The following is a 26,212-nucleotide window of genomic DNA, read 5'->3' as shown; positions in this document are numbered from 1 at the left end:
CGCGCCTCCCGCCGCGCTGCCTGAAGGCCGCCCGCCCGTCCTCCGGCCCGCGACCGCCGCCTCCTTCGCTCCCGGGCGCGACAGTGGACAAGCAGCCCGGCTGGGCGCCCATGCAGCGGGTCCGCCCGTCTCCTGCGCCCGGGGAGGCGGTGGGCAGCGCGCCGAGCACCGGCAGCGCGGCGGGCAGCTATGGGGGGGACATCAGCCAGCTGGCCGGGAGCCCCCGCGCCCTGACGGCGGCGTCCCTTGCCGTGAGGCGGGCGGGAGGGGCGGCGGCGCCGGCACCAGCCCGCGTGGGACGGAGAGCCGCGGCGCCTTCCCGCTGTCCCGGCGGGGACACGGCTGCGACCGGACAGCGCTTTTGCAAGTTTGGGGGTGGGGTTATTTTTTTCCATACTGGATTTTTTAATTGGCGGCACCGGCCGCTGGCCCCCCGCTTACGCGCCGGGGCGGGCGGGGGCTGTGCGCGTGCTGGTGCAGGTAGGGACGAGGGAGTCGGAGCCGAACGCCGCGGGAACGCGGGTCCCCGGCCAGCTCCCGCGAGCTCTGTCGTTACAGGCGCCCCAAGCGCGAGGCCGCGCAGGGGCTGGGGACGCGGCAGAGCGGCGTCGGCCGCGCCGAGGGGAAGAACGTGGCTCCGCGAGGCGCGTCCCCGCCGCAGCGCCGGGCTCCTCAGGCTGGCGGCTCGGACCAATAAAGCCGCGGTGCTGCCCCGCCGGTGCCTGGTGTCGTTTATTTGGGCCGGGGGCCGGCGCGGCGTGGGGCGGCTCGCAGCGAGGCCGGGGCCGCGCTGTGGGAGCCGGGTCGGGCGTCGCTGCGGCAAGGGGGGTGCAGCGGCGGTCCGAGGGGCGCCGGCCGCAGCCTCCCCCGGCTCTGCCCGCTCCTGGTTCCGGATCAGGTTTCCCGCGGCCGGGGCGGGGCGGGGCGCGGGAAGGTGCCCGGGGTCGGCTGCGCCGGGGCGGCCGCCTCCCCGTCCCCGCCTGCTGGGGCCGGGCCGCGGCCCCGCTGCCGCGCCGCGGCCGTGGGGAGCGCCGGCGGCGGGAGGGGGCGCGTCCCTGCGCCACAAGCTGGTGGCCGGGGCCGCGGCTGCCGGCGGCAGAGCGGCGCGGCGGCGGGCAAGGTGCGGCGGGCCGGGACGGGGGCCGGGGCCGGCGAGTCCGCGACTCGCCGCGCTGCTCTCTCGCCGTCAGCATGAAGGTCGAGTTTGCCCCCATCAACATCCCCCTAAAGAGGAGGATCCAGACGGTCGCCGTGCTGCAGTGGATCTTCTCCTTCCTCCTGCTGGGTAACAGCTTTCCTCCTCCCTGCCCTTGCCCCGGAGGGAACGGGGAAAGAGTCGGCTCTCGCCTTAACCGGCGTCACCCGTGGGCATCGCCCTGTGCCGGCCCGGGGCTCCAGGCGGGAGGAGAGGCGGCCGGGTGGCGAGCGGCTCCCCGGCTGTCCCCGGGGCAGGCAAGAGCGTCGCTCCTCTGGGCTTGGGCCTCCTCTTCCCTGAAGGCTTCGGGGGGCTGTTGCTCTGGTTTGGGGGTCTATTTCTTTCTGTGGGTTCTCTTTCAAATACGATCTTAAAAAGCTAGTGACTGCGTCTTCTCATTGAGATGCCCGCTACGTTTCTGGTAACTAACAACTCTTTCTTGAACGTGAGCATAAAGGCTGGTACATGACTAATGCTGCTTTCATTACTGATTTTGTAAAATAACTTTATATACTGTAATTCAATAAAGTTCTCATTTAACTAGGTGCCGAAAATTAATAAGGATTGACAGTGAACTGGCTTAAACACAGCCACTTCTGTAAATTTATGAAAAACGTCCTCACTTGCTTTAAGAAAGTGTTCCCAACAATTTTACTTGGTAAACTTTTTCTACTGATTATTCCTCTATAGTGAATTTTCCAAATACCTTAATAGACTCCTATCACTAAACGTCTATTCACAGCAGCAAATCTTACTCTCATGGGTAGATCTTGAAGTTGATAAAATGAGTCAGTTGATAAGGTAAGCTAAGACTTATCTCTCTGGGACCAGATCCATGGATTGTGTAAACCGACAAGCAGGTATTGAATAGTCTGTGTGGAACAAAACTGTTCCGAGGTGTAGAGCGACTGTCTACTGCATTACTGGAAATAATGGAACGTGTTACAGTTGTCTATACTTTAGGATTTAAAAGGAGAAAAGGAAGGTGCACATATCTTCTGTGTATATCTCGCAAATACAGTGTCATTTAGATGGTGGTCTGATGTCTTTCAGGCAATTTTTGTTAGCCTACACATAAAAGATTTGAGTTATGTGGGGGAGGCATGGAGGGTATGAAGCACCTTCACAGATTTATCCTTAGCACTTGGCTGTTTATGTTACTTCTAAATTACATGTGGTTGGACTATAAGCAGTTCATGTTTGTGGCTACATTGTAAATAGCCTGTGCTTTTAATTTTCTGTTATTGAATTAGATCTTGGCATATCCCATTATTGCAGTGTAATGCAGTGGAAGTTCAGTGGCAGCGGAAGGAAACAATTTTTATCCTAGCGTGGTTGGTAACAACGCTGCTCCAGAAAATCACGTCCTTCTGTGCTTACTAGAAGTGACCGGGCTGCAGAAAATCTACTCTTGCTGCAGTTCAGTGGGAGAGATAGGCAGCTGTCTTCTGCAGCTGGCCCTGCCTGGGAATAAACGTCAAGGAAAATCAACAAGGAAGTGGGTTTATGGCTGGTTACGTTGAACATAGTGAGTACACATGATCATGAAAAAACCTCTTTGCAAGAATGCTCGAATTTTGGTGGACAAATTGATTCTAATGGTAATAATCTGCTTGTGCTTTCATGGGGACGTTTATCTTTAGAGCTCTCCAAGGTGACCTTGCCATTTTGTAGGTGTACCCTTTCAGTCATAGGACAGTCAGAGCGATCTGGCCAAAAAGTTCCACTTAGCTTTAGAAAAATTCAGATGGCTGAAGCCTAAATCACTTAAAGAAGTGAAAAATGGGTTGGTTTCTGACATTCTGGATTGCCATTGCGTCTGGATTTTGCAGCCTTTTTTTTGTCTGCTGAGCAGACAAAGTACGGAAACATTGTTTGCTTGTAAGCTCTTGAATTCAAAAGTGACACTTTCAAATCATGCAGGGGATGCCCCAGTACAAGTGAAATACTGTGTGAACTCATCACAGGATAGGTTGGAGGTGTCATTTGGGGGTTGGTGTGCGGCTGGAACTAGTTTATACCAAGCAGGGTCTTCTGTAGATTCAGTCTTTCTTATGTAAAAATACCTGCATGTGAAAACATGAACAGGTAACACCATACGATAACTAATGATTCATTTTATAGATAACAGTGATTCTGTTTAGAGCAGTGAATAAATAGGGCTTAGTTCCTAAGGTTGTCCATCTAGGTATGTGGTGAGGTGCCATAGCTTAGGAAAATGGACTGATAGGACTAACAGATAAAGTAAGATAATTCTAAAAATTAGTGCCCTGAAAGAAAAAAGCTGAATTGAATAATGATATCCTTTAAATCTGGGAAGTGATGTGTGAAAACATGATTTGGCACACAGAGTAAGCCGTAAGGGGAACGTGAGTCTATTACAACTTGGAATCCATAATGTGACTTGGATAGAAGACTGTGAAAATCAGGCGCTGGTTTTATCTTCCTGGCTGAGACCCTTAAGAGTAGCTGAATTTAATGTAAAAAGCACATTGTGTTGGTCTTTACCCCTTGCTTTCCAGGGGCTCTCCTTGCTTTGTTGTAATGCTGCATGGTTTTCTGAGACCGTGGAACTGGTGATTGAAAATGCCCGCTTGCTTGTGTGACTAAAGGCTACTCACAAGTTGGCCTGAAATACATATATGCAATAGTCGTTGAAGACTGTGAATCTCATCACCACTTGTAGAAAGAGCGAATCAGTTAGCAAATACTGAACAAACAGCTGCAGTAGCACGGTACAAACAAGAAAGTTCTGCTTCTTTGCACAGCGTACTGGTTTGGGCTGGGCCTGCACTGCAGATACATTGCCTCTGCTGTAGAGCGTAGGCAGAATAAACATGCCTCTGCCTCAAAAAAAGCTGTACAGATGTGCACAGAATTTCATTACATACAAAAGGAACCTCTTTAAAATTCCGGGTGTAAGTTCCTGTGCTTTCCTGCTCTGTACTGCAAGCTGCCAAAGTTTGCCCTCAAACAGAAAAGACGAGTTTTCATTGTAGCAGTGGTTCTTCCGTTAGTTATCCAGGGGCATGACACCAGAAGCAAAAATAAGTTCTGAAATACTGTGCTCAGTATCTAAGAGCTTCTGGATTAGATGAAAGAAATGCCCATCTAACAGTTTCCCACCATGTGCCAGCTGAAACTGCCGTATGGTTTCCTATCTTAGGTGCTCTTAAGTGCAGCAGGCTAAAATAGTTTAGGTAAACTTCCATGAAAAAGTGTTTTGAATGGGCTTCCTTCTTTTAAAAGAAGAGTGGTATCAGCCTGGAGTCTAGAAAACTAAAGCTATGAAAACTGAAAAACAGGAAACACTAAAATGATGCTGTTTCTTGCCGTATTAAGCAGAAATCCAAAACAGCTTCAGGCTGAAGCATAATTTCAAGTCGTTAGTGTTTCACTGCTGAAACAGCAAATATATGAAGTTTTGCAATTTCAGAGTACCTGCTTTGGAAAAAAAGCTGAAACAGACAGTTTTGATAGATGTAGTTATATGCCTGTAATTACTGTTATTAGAGGTTCATTGGCTTGGCCAGGGGCTGACAGTCCCGGGGCAGGTCTGGCCCCATACCAATGCACGTGCATCGTGTCCGCCTCTGAAGCCGTGTGCAGATACCTGCTTGTGGTCTCTCTGTGCCGTTGTCCACCCCAACCCCAGGCAGAAAGTCACCTGGAGAAATGAAATCTCTGAGCCTGTAAGTGCTGCTGGAACGACGGGGAGCGAGAGCAAGAGGTTACCTCACTCCCATTTTTGCACTGTAGCTTTCACAGTACATACACACAAAAGAAATTGTCACCGTCGATGAATGCAATGGATGTCCCTGGTGTTTAGCATGAAATCTTTGTTTTTAAGCTTGGAAATATTTTTCTTAAGAACTTTGACTGAATTAATTTTGCTGCAGTTAATAGTATGCCTGATATCCTTTTGTTAGGAACCAGTGTAGGTTTTCGGTTTCTCGCACAGTAACTGAGCAGCGATTTACCCTTGTAAATGGTAAATGTAAACGTATGTAAGCGTGCTGCAGGGGTGAGCTGCGTGCCTCCGTACTGCACGTCTGTGAGTGAGGGTCAGTTTGTATCAGGAGGTGATCAGTACCCAGGCAGGAGGTAGATCAAAGGGTTCTTTTAAAGGCAAAACAATTTAAACAAAGAAAGATCAATGAGATTTGCTTTACAGGTGCTTTAGCCTTTTGTTTTTCTTTCTCTCTAATGTACACAAATCAAATTACAGAATTTTGGAGAAAATAAAGCTAGGAGGTGAGTCGGTGAGCTTCTCCTGCCAACTTCTGTGCATGTGATGTGAAAAGGGACAGTGGAATTTGAGCGTGTACAAAATCAAATGCAGAACTAGGTAACCTGGGTGGAGTGGTGGTGTCTTGGTCCGGACAATGAGAGATGGAAATGAGAGAGAGTTTAACCCTATGATAAGGCTACCAGGATTTTGTTTTGAGACAAGGTGGTGGTAGGGGAGAATGGTGCATCTTCTATGGCTCACTTTCTAGGTCCAGTAGTGGCATGCTGGTCTTTTCCTTATGGGGGACCTAGGAAGTGACTGTTGTGCATGCACGCCTGTGTTTATTTGCAAAATACTTAATAATACGAAATCAGTACATAATAAAAGGTATACTTCAATATGCATGAAGCCACAAAACAATATGCTAAAGACATTGGTGCATATTAAAGTACATCCTGTTCCTAGTGATTAAACATCTGTGCATGTAGTGTGAAGCACTCTGTTAATTGAACTTGGCTTCCCCAAAGGAATAGAAATGATGAAACATTTGCCACAGAGTGCGATATTGCTGCTGGAATAATAAGTGACTTATGTGTTGAGAAAGCAGGTGTCAGTGTAATGTGCTAAAGCAAAAAAATAACCTTTTCCCCAAACATGTCGTGATGTTTTATTATCTGGTGGTGATTTAAATCATCAGCTGTAGCTGGCTAACTAAAATAGTCTCATTCTTCCTCAAAGCCTTTTTTAAAAAAATCTCTTTTGACACTTAAGAAAACTCAGCTAAGCTCTATGAGCCTTTCCTAGCAAGCTGGCTGGTATTGCTACTTGGTTTTGTCAGTCTGTCAGCTTATTGCTGGCCCATGGGTAGGCAGTGATGTGTGATCACAGAGAATAACAGGGTGCTTACTGATGCTTGACTGACTAGTATTTCTAGGAATGCTGCCTCTGTTACCTACATCTTAGGGAGGGAATTTAACCATGTCTCTGTATATTTGTTTGTATCCCTTGAGAATAAAAAGAGAAAAATGGCTGTGCTGTTTCAAGTCAGAGACCCTGGCTGGGCAACCTGTATGTCAACATAACTGATAGTGGATGCCTAAGGAGAAATAAAAGAAACAGGAAATATGTAGACTAAATTTGGCATGCTGTCTTGGGATTTGGTAGTTAGTAACTCAGGGGATTTACTGTATCTAGGCCACTCTATCTACAAGTCAATAGTGCCTAATGCTCCATATCGCTAGTTTATCAGTATTTGCCAGTGGAAGGTCTGCTTGCTTGGGAACTGGAACCAAATTCCAGAGTAAACAAGCCTCCAAACCTTGGTATCTGCGGGTTTGTGTTTGCTATCATAGTAGTGTTGAAATACAGCTCCTTTGGTAGGAATGCTCAAATATCCTTGTGACTGGGGCTCCCAGTTGTGACCGGTAAACTGACAAAGGACCTCCACTACAGGAGACTGATACAAACACTGACCTCCTTACCGCCTCAGTCCTGGAGATGGCTACCAAATTCTTGTGGAGTTCAACAATTTTCCAGTGCAGTTAGTTTAAATAAATTCCCAGCTTGTTCTTTGCCATGGGTAAAAAGTGGCAGCAAGTTCCTGTGTTTCTGGTGGAAATCTGTATATTGACATAATTGCACAGACTAGTAGGCTCTAAACAGGATAATACTAACATTATGACTCCATTTTTTAAAAAGAGACTTTCTATGTAAAAGCTGCAGAGGCATGAACTTGCTTACTGTTGCCTTGGCAGGTTGCCTCCTCTCAGGTGTTGCCTGTTGTCTCAGATCTTCCTTTGGTGGGACTTTTGGAGTCCATTTGCTGTATGTGTGTCCTGGTTTCAGCTGGGATAGAGTTAATTTTCTCCTTAGTAGCTGGTATAGTGCTGTGTTTTGGATTTAGGATGAGAATAATGTTGATAACACACTGATGTTTTAGTTGTTGCTAAGTAGTGCTTACACCAGTCAAGGACTTTTCAGCTTCCCATGCTCTGCGTGGCGCACAAGAAGCTGAGAGGGGGCACAGCCAGGGGGGCTGACCCAGACTGGCCACAGGGCTATTCCACACCGTATGACGTCATGCTCAGTATATAACTGGGGCGAGCTGGGTGGGGGGGAAGGAATTGCTGCTCGGGAACAGGCTGGGCATCAGTCAGGGGGTGGTGAGCAATTGTGTTGTGTATCACTTGCTTTGTACATTATTATTGTATTATATTATTATTATTATTATTATTACTACTACTATCATTCTATTTTATTTTACTTCAATTATTAAACTGTTCTTATCTCAACCCAGGAGTTGTCTGACTTTCACCCTTCTAATTCTCTCCCCCACCCCACTGGGGGGGAGTGAGTGAGCGGCTGTGTGGTTCATAGTTGCTGGCTGGGGTTAAACCACAACAATGTGTTATTTCATTTAAATTGCTATCCCTTTCTTTACAATTTATAAATAATTTAGAAAGTATTTCCAGAAATTAAGGCTGATTTTTAAATTTTTCTTTTCCCCTAATGAAAGAATCCACTAAGCAGGGAAAACCATTTTTTAAATGCCAAAATCAACGTACCAGTGGTACCTTGAGGGTTAATAGAGAGGAGGAAATGTTCAGTAGGGATGAAAACATCACTCTGCAGTTCTCCTTGTGTGTTCCCTCCAATGTTCTGTTCCTCAGGCACCCAGCTCAGAGGCATTGCTGCTCCGAAGACTACAGGTGAGGAGAGAACTGCTCTGTTCGAGGTACATCAACGTGGTTGTTGGAGAATATGCCATCTTTCATTTTGTTTCCCCTGTGGCCACAGATGTAAGAAATGAGCTTTTCACCTTGCTTTGTGTATTGGTATGCACATGTACTCATAAAGCCCAGAGCAGTACAGTATTAAAAATCACACCTCTACCTGTGTATTCACTAGAAATGGCAGTGGGATAAAAATGTCCTGTTTATCACGTCCTTTGTGGGATGAGGTTCAAATCGCTGAACTCTGAAAGTCTCCAGCTCATTTAAGACATAGCAGCACAATGTGTTTAGAGAAAACTTTGCTAAGGGCAGGTGGGAAACAGCAGGAACTGGCTCGTAGTTCAGACCTGACTGAGTGGTCAAGTGGTCCGGAGGCCTGGGTGCGAGCTGCTCTGCATGGCTTTGTGGGGGTACTACGGAGAGCCTGTAGTGCTGGTTGGGTTGAGATGAGCACCCTGGCCACCTGGGATACACCTGCACTGGCCAGACATGGTCTGTGACTGCTCTGAGAGTAATGGGAGGCTTTTGTTCTCGTGGACAATCTTAGATTTGGTGGCTGTCACGATAGATACTACTCAAACATTTTTTACTCTTTAGTAACTGCAAATGCATTCGGAGCTTCCAGTTGCTGGGGTGACCTGTATTTCCCCACCCAATGTGCTGGTTTCCTACTTCCTATCCCTGTGGTATTTAACTATTTTATGAATTTGGTGCCTACAGCTGCAAACTTAGAGCCTACTTAATGAGTGAAGCATCAGGTATTCAAACATCATTGGGCAGCATGGCTGCCCGTGCTGCTAGCTAACACTATATATAATATTTGTCATCCATTTCCTGCAGCCAGTGAGTGTCCATGTTGTAAATGGGGAAACGAAGGAAAAGGGATGTAAAGTCTCACCAGTGTTGGCTGGCAAACTGGCTGTTCAGAGTCCCATGGCAGTGATTTGTCTTTTAATCCATATTGTTTCCCTCTTTCCCCGCTGTTCCAATACACCACAGAGATATTTTCAAAGCTTTAATTCAAATTTAAGCAAAACCATTATGCTTCCAGTGTACACTGGAACTACATCCAAGGAGGCAATGATATAGTAAAGTGCCGAATACCAAGTTACTCACCTTTTGCCTGGAATTTGTTTATGGATTTAGGTAACGTGGTTGCCATTTATTTACTCACCGTCTTCTCTGAAGGAGAAAACGCTGGTTTTGTGTTTACAGGCTCATTGGTTTTGAGTCATCAGTGTTTAACTCATCTTGCAGGCTGTTAATGCATTGAAATAATAAGGAGGTATGGTAAAAGGAATTTGCTTTGCCTGTCTCATTGCGAATGCAATAATAAATCGGCTTTGTCCAACAAGATGCTGAACTCCCCTTAGGAAGTGCTGACAGCATACTTAGCTCCCCATACCTTAGATGCACGCAAGAACGTGTTCTAGCTAAAGCAAAACAGTGAGCGTGTTGATCCCGTGTGTGTTTGTCTGCACAGTATTAAACAGTGCTATCTGGCACTTAACCACTGCTGATTTAATTAGCTCTCACAGAAAGGATGCTTTGATCCAAAGCACCTTTCAGCTGTTTGGCTAGCAAACTGATAGTAAAAAGCCCTGTGATTCTGTACAGAGCCAAAAGTCCTTCTGAAAGGAAGGGTAGGAAATATAAATGCTTACCAAGTTTTGCATAACAACTTGAAATTAATCAATTTATGGCAATTAAAAAACCTTCTCATACTTATTCAAACTTAGACCGTGAACCTTGGCATCCTGTCCAGATTAGCATTCCTAGAAATTTCTATAGTTTCAGGATCTCTTCTTCAAAGAACAGGTAATGACTTTTCCTCAAAATATTTCTGTGCCCCATTTTGAAGTGTTGCTGGTGTGGGATTCCCAGTGAGTTCTCCCTCCAGAGCAGTGAGTTCTCCCTCCAGAGCGTCGTCTTTCACCTGTGTTACTCATCCTGCATTAACGATGTTCCCTAGAACTCCTTGCAGCTTTTGGGAGTTTTCCACATCGTCTTTGGAGGTCTGTGGCCTCAGTTAGCTGTGGTATGTTTCTAGAGCTCTTACTGAGGTGCTTCTCTGGGCAAGACCAGGGTTGCCTGTTTAAGCAGGAAGCAATGAGCTTCTGTACTGATGGTACTGAAGAATGGAGTATCCTTCAAAACAGTAGATTTGATCCTGCTTCTGGTTTTGTTTCTGGTTGTTCCCTTCTCCCTTCCTCGGAGCAATTGCAATTCCTTGTTTTTCTGCTCATTCCCTGCCAGAAATGGGAATGTTCATCCCTTTCTTTCCAACTCAATCTAACCAGCAGCTTTGCTTGCTCTGTCTGCTTCTGGATTCTGCAGTAGATCTCAGTTACCCCATGACCATATATCCATTTCTGCTCTGAAGGCACAGTCAAACTAGGCGCAAGGGCAAGCTGGCAGAAGTTCAGAAAAAATAAGTATTCAGGTTGGAGGAAACACAAGAGTGCCATAGGCCAAGTTAAGCTCTGAATTTCAGCAGCTCGAAACCTGCTTGGTATAGGGAATCTGCTGTGAGTTTTCAATGCCCAAGTAATCTCTCTCTTGAATGAAGCTGATCTTAACTAGGATGAGTGGTTTTACTGTTGGTCCATCTGCTTATTTCAAAGTTTTCAGTTCTGGTAATATTTACTTTGTGTTAGCAAAATTATTGCCTGATGTACTTCTGTTATATTTTTTTACTCTGCTCTATTTACTTATGTGTTTAGCTCGATGGGTTTCACTGGTGTAACTCCTCTAGGACATACAGGATATTGCCCTCATGAAAGCCAGTCAGTCGTGGGACATACAAAGTACTACTTCTGCTTTGTAAAATATCACAGAAAAACGCCTGTTTCATACAACTCTGCCTGTTGAGACTTCCAGTGAGGACCGGGTCCTGTTTTGCTTGCCATTGTATAAATACATGATGCTAAAGCCCTTGCAAACCTGGAATTCAGCATCTGCTGAATTACTCTGATCCGTGAGCCTGATGCATTTTGTTCACAAGACGTCAGAGCAAGCAGGCTGCTGCAGGGTGTACGACAGGGCGGAGAGCAGCAGGTACTGCTCTTCAGCCAACTCCGTCCGTAGCTGCTTGAGTTGCTGCAAGAGTGCAAAATTCTGCAAGTCCTACAAAGGTAATGTTTCCGTAGGAAGCTTCCCTGAATAATTATTTCAGGGTTGAGCCCCAAAGTAACATATTCTGTTTAATGAAACAACTTTTTCTGGCTTTTTGAATTGTGTATAATATACTTCCTATGTATCGTTATTGTGGTAGGGTGTTACAGTTCTTATTAACCTGGGTCTGAAAGGATCAGGACTTAAAACTGCTATTGTGTTCCGATAGCAATGGTGAGTTTCCACTTACAGTGACATGAGGCTGAAATGGAACCTCTTAATGTTTTGGTCTTGTCTAGTGCATCTCCTTGGCCAGTCACAGAGCACTTTTCACAGGGAGTAGAACTACCATCCCTATTTTATAGGTAGAGAAATTAAGAAACAGAAAGGGAAAATGATTGCCTGACACCACTCCCATTAGAAAAGAGATCCTGCTGTGGCCCCCTTTCCCCTCTTTCCTTCCCTAGCTCTCCTCCCTTCTTCTCCCTCACTGGAGCATCACATCTTTGTTAGCTCTTGCTGCCTCCTTTTATTCTGCCTTAGGTAAACCAAATGCTCTCTAGCAAACATTAGTGTTCACCCTCACCATGGGGAGAAGACAGGTGTGTTGGTTCTCGGCTTATGCTTTTGTTTTATTAAAATAAACCAGCATCATCTTAGGCTTGTTCATCCAGTTGTGCAGTAGAGAAAGAAATATAGACTGAGGTGATACACCCTTGTAGGTGTTTCACCTTCAGTGTAACAACATTCACACAATGTGGAATAAGCTAACTTCAATTTGTATGCATTTTGAGTAGCATCCGTAATAAAAATATCGGGGCTGGGAATTCAAGGTCTTAAAAGGAGGCAGACGTGATTAATGCTTGCTATGGTTTCCTTTTTTGTCTCTTGTAGCAGAGGTTTGCTGTGGATTCTTCGTGATCCTGATCCTGGGCAAGTTCTGGTTCCTCGCTGTTCTGTACCTGCTGTGGCTCTACCTCGACTGGGAAACGCCATGCACAGGGGGCAGACGGTCCCAGTGGGTCAGAAACTGGACTGTCTGGAAGTACTTTAGGGAATACTTTCCTATTCACGTGAGTAAAAGGTTTCTCACAGAACTGTAAGCATTGGAACAGAGACAGCTTGAATAGCCATGAGTGTGGACAAATGTCTAAGACTCATCTTTGGTAAAATTCTAATACTTCCTCCAGGGTGAACTTAACTTCTTTTTAGAACATGGGAAGTCTGAGATTTAGTGACAAAAAGGGGCATGGGCTGATTTTCGACTTGGACTGTTGGGTCACAAGATAGTGCCTCAGCACAGTACATGCTAGACATGGTATCTTGAGACACATCTATTTAAACTTTGTTCAGCTGTAAAACGGGACAGTAGTTTAAAGTGCTCAGAAGGAAATCAATTGTCATCAGTTCTGTGTCATGTCAATGTGGAATCTCCATACTTGTTTTTGAGAATCCTTCTGAGGTGAGTATTAGAATATCCTCCACTGTCTCTATTTTTCAGCTTATAAAAACTTCAGATCTGAATCCAAATCACAACTACTTACTTGGCTTTCACCCTCATGGGGTCCTGGTGGCTGGAGCCTTCGGAAACTTTTGCACCGGTCTGAGTTTCAAAAATTTATTTCCTGGGCTTACTCCATATCTTCATATCATGCCCATCTGGTTCAGCTGTCCCTTCTTCAGAGAATACATAATGAGTGCTGGTAGGTAAAAGCAGAATGTCTCAGCTGTTGCTCCGTATTATAGCTTCTGCTTCACATGTAGGGTCTGTTCATGTACCTATAAATGGTGAGTAATTTCACTTCAGAAGGATCAACACTGGTGCTAAATTAAACCTCTGTTTTGTGATGAACTGTTGTTGCAAAACAATTTGAAAGGTTTTAATAATAGTTTTGTTAAACTATATCACTCAGCTTTTTTCTTTCTGAAAAAAATTGCTGTGATTTCAGATAAGCTATGCAACTGCTCCATTCGTAAAAACATGCCTAGGATGTTGTTCAGATAAATATCAGAATTGCATATCCATGTATATACTTCAACATGCTAGAGAATGCCCTTCCATGCAAATGTTATTTCTGAGGATATTCTTTCAGGCTTGTAAAGTTAAGGGATTGGCAGTCGTGGAAGATGGCAGTTTTAAACATTGCCTAGCCTGGAAGTCAGCTTTACCCGTTTTTGGCATCTTGACCCATAGGAACAAATATTTACCTGCTAGATGAGAAGCAACTTGAGTAAAAAGCATGCTAAAGAATAACCAGCATTGTAGCTCCTTTTTTACAGGTATGTAGCTGATAAACCAGAGGGGACCTTCTGTATAATGCAGGTTATCAGTCAAATAATAAAAAACTTGCAAAATCTTCCATGTACTGAGAGGCATGCTCCTAGCACGTTATTTCATTTCCTAGTCTTTTGTTCCCTGCCTCTGAGGCCTGCCATGCTGCAGCTGTCGTCATTGGGAAGAGCAGTGCCAGCATTACCGAGCCGCTGTGCGAGCGAGCGGGGAGCAGTGCCCTGCGCCCAGGCTGACATCTCTGCTTCAGCAGGGAGATAAATTTGTCCTGGGGAAGGACAGTGGCTCTTGCTTTCTCTTCCAGAGAAAATGCATGCTGACTGGTGAAGGAGCACCACTTAAATTATTTGTGTTTCGGGTCAGCTGCATTTTTTAGAGTAACAGTGACTGTGAAGACATATATGGCAAATGGAAATAGCTTTTTACTGAGGTCTCTGAACTTGCTCCAGGAACACGCATTTTCTCTTGGTGGCCAGTTCTCGAAACTACATCACGATCATCTTGCCTTTCTTGTGAGATTTTTATAATCCACGTTGTAATGTCCCTAATGGGAAAAAAAGAAAGTGGGTAACAGGAGATGAAGTATTTGCTTGGCATCCAAAAGGACGTGCTTTGATACTAGCCCTGTAAAAAACAAAACAAACAAACAAAAAACACACACAAAAAAAACCAAACCAAACAAACAAACAAAAAAAAAAACCTCAAAACCTTCCAAAAAACACCACCACAAACTAGGCTTGATCTCTAGATTGTCATTTAGACTATGTTAATTCAACACAATGTAATTAAACATGGCCTCTGGGTAAGTACTACCACTATGAGCCTTTGAAGTAAAACTTAGGGCACAAAGGAACTCTGGAGGGGTCAGATGCATATCTGTTAGAAAGGGGATTTTCCAAAGCACCAAGTTCAGGGCAAGGTCTAAGTCGATGTTAAAGGCTTGTACAGCAGTGTGCCTTTGATTGGAAGTGTTAGGATCAGGAAGGCTTCATATATTCTGCTATTTTAGCCTAAATAGATTGATGAGTGCCAGGTCCTGGTTACTAGAGAATGAGCTGATACAGTCATTGGGAATGGTACAAGCGAGGCTTTTCTGCTGCTTCTGACGCTGTTGTGCCATTGCCTTAGATGGAACTGCTGCTTTATAGCTTTGAAAAGAACGAAGGGGATCAGCTTGGCACCGTAGATCCATGTTTGAGTTAACAAGTCCTCTATTCATTCTGTTAAACCCTCTGTGCCTATGTTTATATGCACCTGCTCTGTGGCTTTAGCTGCTGCCTCTCAACAGTATCTGCTGCCATTCAACTCTCTTGTTCTTGGGCACAAAACCTCTCTGACGGGGAGTTAAGTTGGCAGAAGAGCACACTTTTCCCTCAGGATCTCACAATTCGAGTGGTAGGCAAACAGCATTTAGTTCATCAGTGTGAAATCAAAGGACTTATCTAAGACCAAATCTGTTGCAGAGTGCGGGGGTTGAACCCAAATCTTTGAACCCTGTCCTATGCTGTAATTATTTTGAAACATCGTTTAGATATTTTAAAATATTTCTTAAATTCCACTGTACTTGTACAGGAAGATCTAGTGAGTCACTCTTAAAATGTTTGCTCCTGAAGGAATGGTTTCTGCATCCAAGGAGAGCGTCTCTTACGTGCTGAATAACAAAGGAGGCGGCCACGCATCCGTTATCGTGATCGGAGGAGCAGAGGAATCTCTGAATGCACATCCTGGAAGTTTAACTTTGAACATCCTCAAGAGGAAGGGCTTTATTAAAATGGCCTTAAAACATGGGTAGGTTTTCCATCTGGGCTGCTGTAGTAAGCATGCTTTGAATACAGATTGATTCTTAAATATAGTTCATATTGTATATAGTAAACTCATATAATTGGAATTTGAAAGAGGTACTTGTCTAAGACCGTGCAGATGTCTGGCATAGGAGCCAGTCCATCCACCTAGATCTGATCTGAGAGTGTTGAAAACTCCCTTTGACTTTCATAATTTGCAAGCAGTAGGTGTTATTAGCATATCTTGGTATTTTGTTTCAGTTGTTTTTTGCACTTGCAGAGAGTAATGATTATGAAACAATATTAGTAAACCTTGGCTGTTACTGCTGAGTGGAGCAGACATTCTGTTTCCTGTTCTGTCAATTGAAGTTATATATTAAGATAGCATTTTCTTATCATTTTAAGCAAACAAACAAAATATTAGAAATCTAGGCCCTGTTTTATTAACTCACTGAAAATTGTGGTGTAGGAAGATTTGTTTTCACCTTTATTCTAAAGACTTTCTTTTGAAGATTGTTATTTGAAAAAGGACATTTCTGGGAATTTTTGGTGAAAATCTCAAGAAAAACTAGCTTACTTTTTACTATCAAACAGCCATCGGCGTGTAACTAAACAGAGACGGTATTAATACCTTTTGAGTGATTTACACAGTATAAGCTATTGTGTTTGTGCTGGACTGGTCTAGATGTCTTGTATACTAGAAATATTGGAACCACTGACTTGTTGCTGCTAAGCTTTCTGAACACCTCCCAGAATTATATATTGACATGCGAAGTAATGAGAAACAAATATTAGTCTTGAGAAATGTGATCAGTTTTTTAAGCTATTAACTGGAAAAAAGGTGGTCTCTGAGAAGAAGAGCTCTCTTTTCACACAGAATGCTAAGGTCCATTTTTTCTAGAAACTATTCTGTGTCAAAATATTCCAAGAGGGTTTCTTATATGTATCACTAGAAGGCTCATAAAGGACCTGTTCTCCAATAGAAAGTAACATTTTAGTCTAATTTGTACCCAGAAACATCACTTGTGTATTTAAATTAGGACCTTAGTGCCTAAATGAGTCTTTACTCAATTTCTGCTCAACTGCTGATTAGTAGGATCCTAAACACTATCAGTAGCTTTTATTTTTTTAACCATGAAGCCTAGAAGAATATTTAGGTGCCTTTTTTTTGAGCATGTCCATAAATGTCTGATCTGTCAGATCAAAGGTTGGTGTTTATCTCTCATCTAAACTGATTTGGACTGAGAAACTAGATACCCCTGTGCCTCTCATGGCCTTGGTTTCAAAAGCATCCCCAAAACACAACAACAAGATCAGGACACTTAGAAAACACAGGAATGGCCACTTCTTTCCTTATGATGTTCTTCATTTCAAATGATGGTCCTCCTCTTTAAGAAAGAGCCTTAGTTGTCTAGAGCCCTTCACTCGGGTGGTAATGCCTGTCTCTGCCCAAGTGACTTGCAACCTACCCCACACACATGGTCACCTTAGCCACCAGGCTACAAGTCATTCTGGATCTGGGCACTGGCAAGAAAAACCGCTTCTACGTGAAGCATAGGAATCCTGACTTCATTTTTATACAGTAGGGTAATGGGACAGTAGGACAGCATGACTAGCCATTACAGCTCTTGCAGCACTGTTGGCGGTCCTGAGCTCTTGTCCAAAGACTCTGCATCCAGTAATTGCCTCTGGTTTTAGCGTTTTGTTTCTAACAATTAACAAAATGTGAAATAAGCTTCTGACTCACGCGGAAATGAAAGGGTGAGGGAGGCTTGCGGGAAGCAGATGAGAAGAGCCACCTGCCATCAGTGCCTGCATATGTTTCTGGTGCTTTTGATCTGCAGGATCAAATACCAAGAGAGGAAGGGGCCATGCAGAGACCAGGGGCAATGCAGAGACCTGTGCTCTCTGGCCCTGGCTCCTGTACTGCCAGCACAGAGAAGCTGTGGTTCCTCAGCTAGGAGCTTGTCAAATGTGGTCTGAATATGTCAACAGAAGTCCTCTGCACTGCTGGAAAAGACATTTTGGTCCAAGGCTGTACCTTTATCTGATACGAAGTGAAGAAATCCTAAAGATATCAAACAAATGATGAATCAGCTAACTTAGCTTTAGTTTCACAATCGTAAGTTACTTATTTCTCTGTCTCAACCTCCTACGGAGCATCTTGCAAAAGCCTTTACCAGATTAAAGCAAATCCCACAGTGTCAGGATGCTATTGCACCACAAGATGTTCCTGTTGGTCTTAGTGTTGTAGTAAAAAGTGGAGTATTTACACAGCCACAGGCTTTCCGATGTTTCCTTGACAGGTGGCTGGGTGATAACGTGCTCTATTTGAGAAAGGACCTTTGAGCAGACATCAGTCAGAATAGTGAGTGGCAATGATAGTCTTCGGGGGTCCTCAGGCTTGAGAAGCTGTAGACACAGTACTTTCCAGCCAGCTCTGTCCTCAGTGCATCCTCCTCAGGCGTTCAGAGCTCTGCACTAATTAATCCCAACAATATTATAGCAATGCTGCTATTTTACAGAAAGGTTTTTCTTAAAGATAGTGTGGGCTGAATGGAGCTAAGATATAGAAGCTAAGACTTAAGTAAAGCAAATAAAACACCTCTCTGTCCTTCAGAGATTGCTTAGGTTTACCCTGCTGTTTTTTCTTTAAACTGTGTAAAATACTATTTAATGAAACAGCATTAATCAAAAAGCATACTGCAGTCAAGGTTTTAAATATAGTGGTGTTTTTGCTGGTTAGAGACAACTGCACTGATTCCATCAGCCTAAGTAGTTTGTCCAGGAGCTGGTCAGTGCCTTTCCTCCCAAGCCAATTCATGACCTGAATGAGAATTCATTAGGCTGTGCAGGCACCAAAGTGAGTGAGTATAATTTCTGTGGGTAGAATTTGACCTCTGGTAATAATGGATTAAGGCTAGTGTTTTCAAAGAAGTCTGGAGGAAGCAGGATTTCACTGGGAATTGGACAGCAGAGGAACTTGGCATTGCAGCCAGGACTGTAAGGATGTCTGGTTTTTATCACAGTTTTTGTGCTGAAACCAAGTGCGTGCATTACTCGGGTCAAAAGGCAGAGGAAAGCCAAGATCTGTTTTTGACGCCACTCAGCTGGGAGCATTATAAGGTTAGCAGGGAGGCTTCTTTGCTTGCTAAGGGAGAAAATGCAGTGGAATGAGGGTGGACGTGCTGAAATAGTGGTGGATAAGATCATAATTATTATATATACAATTATTCATTTTTATGATTATAAACAGTCATAAAAAGTTGCGAGGGGTAGCAACCAGCTAAATACTGCCCAAAAGCTAGTTGCTAGTTATATACCAGTGACTTTTTTTTTTTTTTTAAACCCAAAAAACCCAAAGCAGCTGTGTATCAGAAGAGTTGAATGCCTGTTGCTGATGAAGTCTAGAGCTGCCAAAGCTCTCTGTGCTGGTTATTGTGAAGCTATTTCCACGCTGCTGATGTGAACTGCAGTGCAAGTGCAGGCTGATGTGGGATTCTCAGTGTGTTCATTGTTTTACAGGGCTCATCTGGTCCCAGTATTTTCCTTTGGTGAAAATGAACTATTCAAGCAAGTTGCAAACCCTAAAGGTTCATGGCTCAGAAATGTACAGGAGAAGTTGCAAAAGATAATGGGCTTTGCTTTACCGCTGTTTCATGCTAGAGGAGTATTTCAATACAGTTTTGGCTTAATACCTTACAGACAACCTATTCATACTGTTGGTAAGTTCCCTGTGCCTTTTCTAATACTTTTGCAAATGTTTAAAAATGCGTAAGTGTGCTACTAATATCTGTGTAAATTTATAGATCTGTTCTAACAGAAACAATCAGTTACTGTGCATCTAAAGCAAGTACGTGAGGTTTAAAATAATTTTTTTTTCTTTTTTTTGATTTCTATCCTCCCCCAATTAAAAGAGGGGCTTCTTTTCTCCCTTTCCCCTTTCTGTCCCAGGTCAAATCTTATTCTTCATTCGCAGTTATTCACAGGCTTCTATCCTCAGCAATCCTCAAGGAAACCCAAGGGGTTGTCCAGTCCATACCTGAGGGCTGCCACAGCTCTGCAGCTGTTGCTGTGGATTCTGGATGCTGCAGTTATTTTGTAAGATGCCCAGCACCTTCATTTCTTAGCCCTGCAGAGAAGCAGCAGTTGGGTGTTTCAGCTGATGCACAGCCACCAGAGCAAGGCTACTGGAAGGAGCTGGTGCAGTCCTGACCCAGTGCTCATCGGGACAGGGGAGACAGGGAGGAGGGAAGGGAGAGGGCCCCTTGCGGCAGCTCTGCCGCATCCCTTCAGCAGGCTGCTGCTTAGATGGTGTTGCAGCTCCCTAGGGTGTTTCCTTCCCTTTTGGTTGTTTTCCCCATGGAAAGATCCACTCATGTTTAACTGAGAGCATGCGTGCCGTGTTGACAGGCAGTTTGGAAGAGGGATTTTTCCCCAAAAGCTTTCATCCCTGGTCATCTACTCTCACTGGAGTGTAGGACTGAATGTCTTTTGATTTTCAATGGCTTTAATGCTATTCACAACCACACTTGAAAAAAGCTGTGCTGGGCATCATGCGAAGGGAATAGCTGGCTGTCTATATATTTTGGATAAACCATTTTTAGACAAGATTCTGAGCTGACTGAACTAATGAAGCCTATTTCTATGGAAAAGTAAATTGAGCTTTTCGGGTATTCCACAAGGGACATTTAAGAAGGCCCTCCCTTTAATGGAGGGATGATTTGATTTTAGTACGTACCAAATAAAAATGTTTAAGACAAAAACGTAGTGCTCTCTATGTTAAAGTTCATGCAGCTCTGTATCTTATCAGCGCACATAGTTAAATGTTTTAGAAAAGATTTAATTTTTAAAGCCCACATTGTGCACAGGTAGGCTAAAAATGTCACTTATTTTAAAGCCAAAAAGTTTTCAAAGCATCGGAATGAGAGCAACGTATTTTCTGCAGTTTTTCTTTGGGCTGATGACATTGAGACTGTTCTGAAGCTTAAAACGTCTTTCACTTCGAGGCAAATCTTCATCATTATAGTATTTATTGCAAGGACAAAGGTGGTCCATGGCTACAGCATGGGAGTGCTTCAAATCAGCAAGACCAGAGTCTTGCAACAGAATTTGTTGCATGATCTCAAGAAATCCCTTACCTTTGGTGTCTCTGTTTCCTCATGTTTGAAAACTATCACCATGTCCCTGCATTCTTGGCGGGGGCGGGTCTCGATATGGCTCAACATGGCTTTGGAAGTGTTAGCTCAGCTCTTGAAAGCTGCAGGGTCATGTTGAGCTCCACCCGAGCCAGTTAGCCGTGTTGACAACGTGGCCAGATATCGGCGAGTTTCCTCCTGGTTCAGAAGCCATGGTTCCTAAAGCAAGGAGATGCAATTCAGCAAAACCAAGGTCTGTGAAGTCTGAGTGTTTTGTGCTTGACGAGTGAAGTATTTTTGTTTTTCCTGAAAATTATTACTGCTTTTCAGAAATAGAATCAACTCAAAATATCAAATTAAGAAGGTTGCTTAAAGCTGCACAGAAAATTAGAGAGATGAGTGTAGTTTCCAATTCCACAAGAAATCTCCCCGCTTAAGAGACTGCTGCAGAACGGCTTGGGGGTTGTTTGGTGTTTCCAGTTATGCTTTTGGAAATCCTGTATTGGCTGTATATTGATTTCACGCCCCTAAGGTATTGCTCAATCCAGAGCTGGGTTCCCACCCCTAGCCACGTAAAGTCTGAATTTCAGCACCGTGTAGGGCCTGAGAGCTGTTGGCAGCTGAAGCGGTAGCAGGAAAATGCAGAATCAGCCCTTTTGGGGTTCTGATTAGACTTCCCTTCCCTTTAGTCAACACCATCCAATTTGAAGTGGCAACATCTGTGGAAAGGGATTCTCAGGTGCCTTTGTAAAAGCTGGTGAGTGCTTTTAACGCTCTGCTTTTCTACAGACTTCTTCTGTAATCTCGGTTGGGTCTATTAAGCTCCCAATGCCTCCAGTGCAAGAACAGCTGTCAAAATCTGTATTGATTGAACAACACAAGGAAGACTGAGATCATGGGGAAACTTCTCTTAGCATATTGCAGGCTTTTTAGCTGTAGCTTTTTGCAGAGGAGGAGGCTGCCCTCTGGGCTTCCGTGGAATTACCTCCCATGCTCCCTCTTGCTCTCGCTCCAACAGAGCAGGTAACAGGCTTTGCACAGCGCCTGGAGAACATTTCGCTTGGAATGATATCTGTGGGCAATGGACGGTTCAGAGACACCTTACAGGATTTGGGGGTTTTGCATGCTACCACTCCCTAGGCTGAAGTAGCCAAGAACATTTCTGGTGTTGGTGCAGCGATACCCGTTTTGAATAAATTGGAAGCTATCTGTATTTCTTTCAGTCCTGTTCATGTAGCTGTGTGGTTGAGGGCACCACTGTCCTCTTAGGCATGTCCCTCACATTGGATGCCTTTACTATTCAGATCAGAACAGAAGATGCTGAGAAGGTACATTTTTTTAAATGCTATTTTGAACTTGTGGAGTACTACTGTGATAGCAAGACAGCACATAGCTCGTAGGATTGTATGTTGAAATGTAAACTGCTCCTTCAAGTTAGAGCTTAACCCCCTTCTCATTTGCTCTTGCTGCCACACTGAAATGATGGAGGTTTTAAATTCATTTTATCAGCACTTGAGCAAAAGGAAGTGGAGAACCAGAGCCAGGGCTCGGGTTTTTGAAAGGCAGGATCAGGCCTCAGGGCAAGAGAATTGTGCTGTGATTCTGCCACCTCGCTGGGAGCTGTGGTGGAGCTCTTACAGGAGGGAGGGCAGTTCTACTTAGAAAGAGATGTCAGTGAAGCTAATGCTGCTCTTGTGTTTGATTTACAGTGGGAAGCCCCATCCCTGTAAAACAGAACTTGAACCCCACCACTGAAGAGATTGAACAGCTACATGCATTGTATCTACAGAAACTAAGAAAATTATTTGAAGAACACAAAAGAAATTATGGGATCCCTGAGCATAAGTCTCTCATCTTCGAGTAGCAAATTACAATTTGTAACTCCAAATCTCGTGGAAAAAAACAGTGTATGCTGAAAGATGTCTTTCTTGCAATCTGTATTTCGCAATCTGTAATTATCCTTGTGTAAGGAATAATTTTAAGAAGGGATTATTAGATGATTTATTGATTTTTATCTTACTGTTGGGGAAAAAAAGTATCCTTAGGATGTGATCCTCGAAGCCAGTGCTGTTTTGGGTTGTCCTTTTAGGTTCATCTGTACCAGAAATGCTAGTGAGAGACTCCACACAGATGTTCTTACCACTGTGGTACTGAATCATAGCTTGAGCAGAGGAAATTGTCCCAGCACAAGATCACAAGCAGGAAAAGTATAAACCCGAGAAGTCTTTGATTAAAAGTTGAGAGACTTACCAACATGTATCAAACATGGCTTCAGGTTGTTCTCTGAAGATCAGAAAATGCTGCTGCTCTTCCATAGAAATGAAGGTGTATGTTTTCAGCAGATGGCTATTATAAGCCATTTACATGTGAATTTAAGAATAAATAGGAGCTTTCTGCCCTGAACAGGGTATCGGCAAAAGTGGCTTGTCCAAGTTATGGAGCAGAGCAAACCCTCTGTTTGGAGGAGAAGAGTGTGTTGAGTTTTCTGTGTGCACCTATATGCGGGGTGGTGGGAAGCACTGAATGATGTGACTTTCTTGGACCAGCTGTGCTTTGGATCATCAGTTTGGAAGATGAAGCAGCTTTGTTTGGTAGTTCCAGCCTCAAGAGGAGATTGCGGGCACAGGACGGGAGACGAGTACCGAGGAAGTTAGTGAACTTTGCATCTTGTGCAAACTCAAAATTATCATATGCCAAGCACTTCCACAGACGGAAGGGGAGCTCAGTTTGTTCAGTCTAGTTCTGAAACTTCACCAAGGAAAGCGTACTTGATACATGCCTTTTTCTTGCCTGCTGATAGATGTGGGGAAGTATGTGGAAAGCTGTGCTGCAGCGTGACACAGCTGTAATTGCCAAGGCAGTGTGAGGACAGCTCTAGAGTGCAGCAGGTTAAGAGGATGCTTTGTATACAAAACAGGTGCCTACATTTTGAGAGGAGGTTTATCCTAAATGTGGATATCCATTTAAGAAAAGAAAAAAAATCTTAGCCAAACTCTTTTTTAGTGAAAATGCCTAGGTGTTAGAGATGATGGTATGTGAAGAGAATTATAGTATATTATTGAATTTTTTATGAAATAAATCCTTGTATTTGTAAATGCTTTCTATCTGCACATGGACTTTGCAGGTCTGGTTTTATTGAAGTGTTTGGTTTGCTTTAAGCAGTTTTGGTGCCTGAATATGGCATCAGTTAGCTGCTCTGACAGGACATGCACAGGCTTGTCAGGCAGCCTGGGGCATCTGCAGCTGGGTCCGTTCAGCACTGGGGTGCTCCAGCAATAGCAGCACTGGCTCCACAAAGGCACTGGACACATGGTGTACTTGCTGGCTGGAGTCTCCTTAGAAGAAATGCAGTTGGGACTTTGAGAAAAAGTTAAAACTCTGGAAAGATCTTAGCAAGATGAAGGTGTTTAAAGAAAAGAGTGGAAATATCTCGACTCCTGTGGAGTGGACTCCTAATGAACCAAAGCCGAATAACTATTTGCTGGACAGAGTGGATGTATGTTGATCCAATGTGCTCCAAAAAAACCTCCAGCAACAAGTTGGTTTCCTTAGGAGGGCTGTTCCTTCTAGTGCCTATCTGTCATTCAGATATGACCAGCACTGAGCCAGTGAATTCTGCTCTTGCTTTCTCTAGGACAACAGATGTCTTTCTGGGAGCCAGGGCTGGAAGTCACGATGCCTGAAGAAGTAGCCCCCTCTTCCCTGGCAGACTGCTGTCAGTGTGCCCACAATTCACCTCTATTGTACTTGAGCTTTCTTGGTGCCATGTGTGCTTGCCCCCCCTTCCCATGCTTTTGCTGCCTGATGATCACTGTGGTGTAGACATCTTACTTCCTCACTCTCTGTCCCTCTTCCCCTGGGTTAAGATCTTGAAAGGACTGTGTATGCGTACAAAATATTGAGTGGTGGCTTATCATTCAGCAGAAATGGGTTTTAGGAGCAGGGCTTGAGAAGAGGAAGCACTGTGACTGTGCATGTTTAACACGAGCTTAAGATCAGCGTTGTTTCAGCTCTTGGACGGGCATGTGTCTAGGGAGGTCAAACATAGCAGGTTTGATACTTGGGAAGAGGTCTCTAGGGTCCTGGGGATTGTAGTAAGTGATGAGCCCTGAGTGGTCATTTTTGCTTAGCCAGCTGTGTGAAATTTCCTTTGGATTTGCTTTTTTTTGCTGCCTGCCCTGATGACTAGTGCTGATTATTCATAAAGAAGAATTTGGAGTCTGTGTCAGACTGTTCTCTCCTAGATCACCTGCTCTAATGAGATATTTCCTCTCATTCTCAGTCTGCTTTTTTTCCCATTACCTTAATGATATAGAAGCTCAGGATGTAAACTTAAAAGCATTAGTATTGAGTTGAGGATGGGAAGTAACAATGGACTGTTGTTGATCAAAGTAGCCAAAACTTCTAGGGAATATGTGGATACCGATTTTGGGGCAATATCTGGTCCAGAGGGCACCCTACAAACAGGCTTACCTCTAAATTCCACGAGAAAATTATTTGTGGGCTCGATACCATCCACAACTGGCACATTTAGAACAAGTAGGGATAGTGTTACTCTGACTACTGAAATTTTCATTGCTTTGTAACACAGGAAGATGGAGGAAAAAAAGAAAACAAGATCCCCAGGCTACTAAAATATACATTATTGCTCAATAACTGCTGCATATTGCTTGTGACGGTCCTTCCAAACTACCTTTTATTAACAAATTGTCTAGTGTATCTAGGACTATTTTAAAATAGTCCTATCAGTCTCTAAACCTGATAGGCATGGTGTGATCTAATATATTTACCTCTGTGTTAGTATGTGGATTTGTAAAACTGCCCTGCAATACTGAGCTTAAAGGCCAGAGCCCTGGAAGCTGTAGACGCATTGTGGCTAGTGCAGGCAGCAATCCTACCATTGCTGCAGCCGCGGGGAGGCTTCCCATGTTTGTTAGAGCAAGCAGCAACGCAGTCTTCGGTTGCAGTTCGTGCTTGACGTGCAAGAGCAAGCCGCTAGTAGGAATGGTGATGCCCCCTTCCCCCAGCTGTGATTAGAAGAATCAGGTAGTGCTCAGATTTCTGGTGGGATGTCCACACTTACTGGGGCCTGCTTGGTGGCGTGTTTCTCTTTGTGCCTTTTAATGACACAGGTAGTCCCAGGGAAGCTAGTCATCTATCAACAAGATGGACACTGCCTCCATACCATGCAAACACTGCCTCCCCAGTGTGCTCAAGATGATGGTGCCTGCCTGTTCCCTTGTGGGTGAACATCTCTCTGCCAAATTTTGTTTACAGAAAGTCAAGCCTCAAGAATTTTTACTTTGTGAACTACAAAGCATATTTTACACTTTGTAACTTTTTATGGTACCTGTAAAATATGAATGTCGGTTGTTTCAATGATTGCTGTGGCAAGGAGGTGTGAGATAATAAAGGTTTGTACCAAAGTGTGCTTGCATTGACTGGAATTCAAATATGCATCCCTGCTGTTGGGTAAGGCCTTCATCCCTCGGACCTTAGGGGCCTGACTGAACTCAAGAGGTCATCTTAGACTAGCTGTAAGGCTGTGGTCATAACATGCTGAGAAGTCAGGGGGGCGGGGAAGGTGGATATATTTCTCATTGCAGTCTCCTGAGGGATCAGCAGAAGCCAGGTTCCTGCTGGCAGTCCCAAAGGGTCTGAGGAAGAGGTGATCCATGGCAGGGAAGGGCTGGGCTGCAGCAGCCCACAACCAGGAACGCAGTGCCAAGGG

General features: G+C 44.3%; 1 protein-coding gene across 5 annotated transcripts; it reads left to right on the top strand.

Annotated features, from left to right (window-relative positions):
- Window positions 1-89: 89 nt before the first annotated feature.
- MOGAT1 (monoacylglycerol O-acyltransferase 1) lies at window positions 90-25,907 on the top strand. Of its 5 annotated transcripts, XM_087739954.1 has the most exons (7): window positions 267-1,285; window positions 12,167-12,345; window positions 12,774-12,975; window positions 15,176-15,350; window positions 18,869-19,068; window positions 21,171-21,238; window positions 22,191-22,314. In XM_087739954.1, the coding sequence occupies exons 1-6, from the start codon at window positions 1,192-1,194 to the stop codon at window positions 21,230-21,232; spliced, it is 912 nt and encodes a 303-aa protein (XP_087596080.1). In that variant the 5' UTR covers window positions 267-1,191; the 3' UTR covers window positions 21,233-21,238; window positions 22,191-22,314. The 5 variants fall into 5 exon arrangements, with proteins under 5 accessions (XP_087596082.1, XP_087596080.1, XP_087596079.1 ...); XM_087739956.1 differs by lacking the exon at window positions 21,171-21,238 and having other exon boundaries at window positions 90-375; window positions 22,191-25,907; XM_087739953.1 differs by lacking the exon at window positions 21,171-21,238 and having other exon boundaries at window positions 22,191-25,907.
- The last annotated feature ends 305 nt before the right edge of the window (window positions 25,908-26,212 follow it).

The sequence above is a fragment of the Nipponia nippon genome, unplaced genomic scaffold (genome assembly GCF_047370975.1).
Source record: "Nipponia nippon isolate SJK-2023a ecotype South Korea unplaced genomic scaffold, ASM4737097v1 scaffold_7, whole genome shotgun sequence".
NCBI lineage: Eukaryota > Metazoa > Chordata > Aves > Pelecaniformes > Threskiornithidae > Nipponia > Nipponia nippon.
This window is presented reverse-complemented; position numbering and strand designations above follow the sequence as displayed.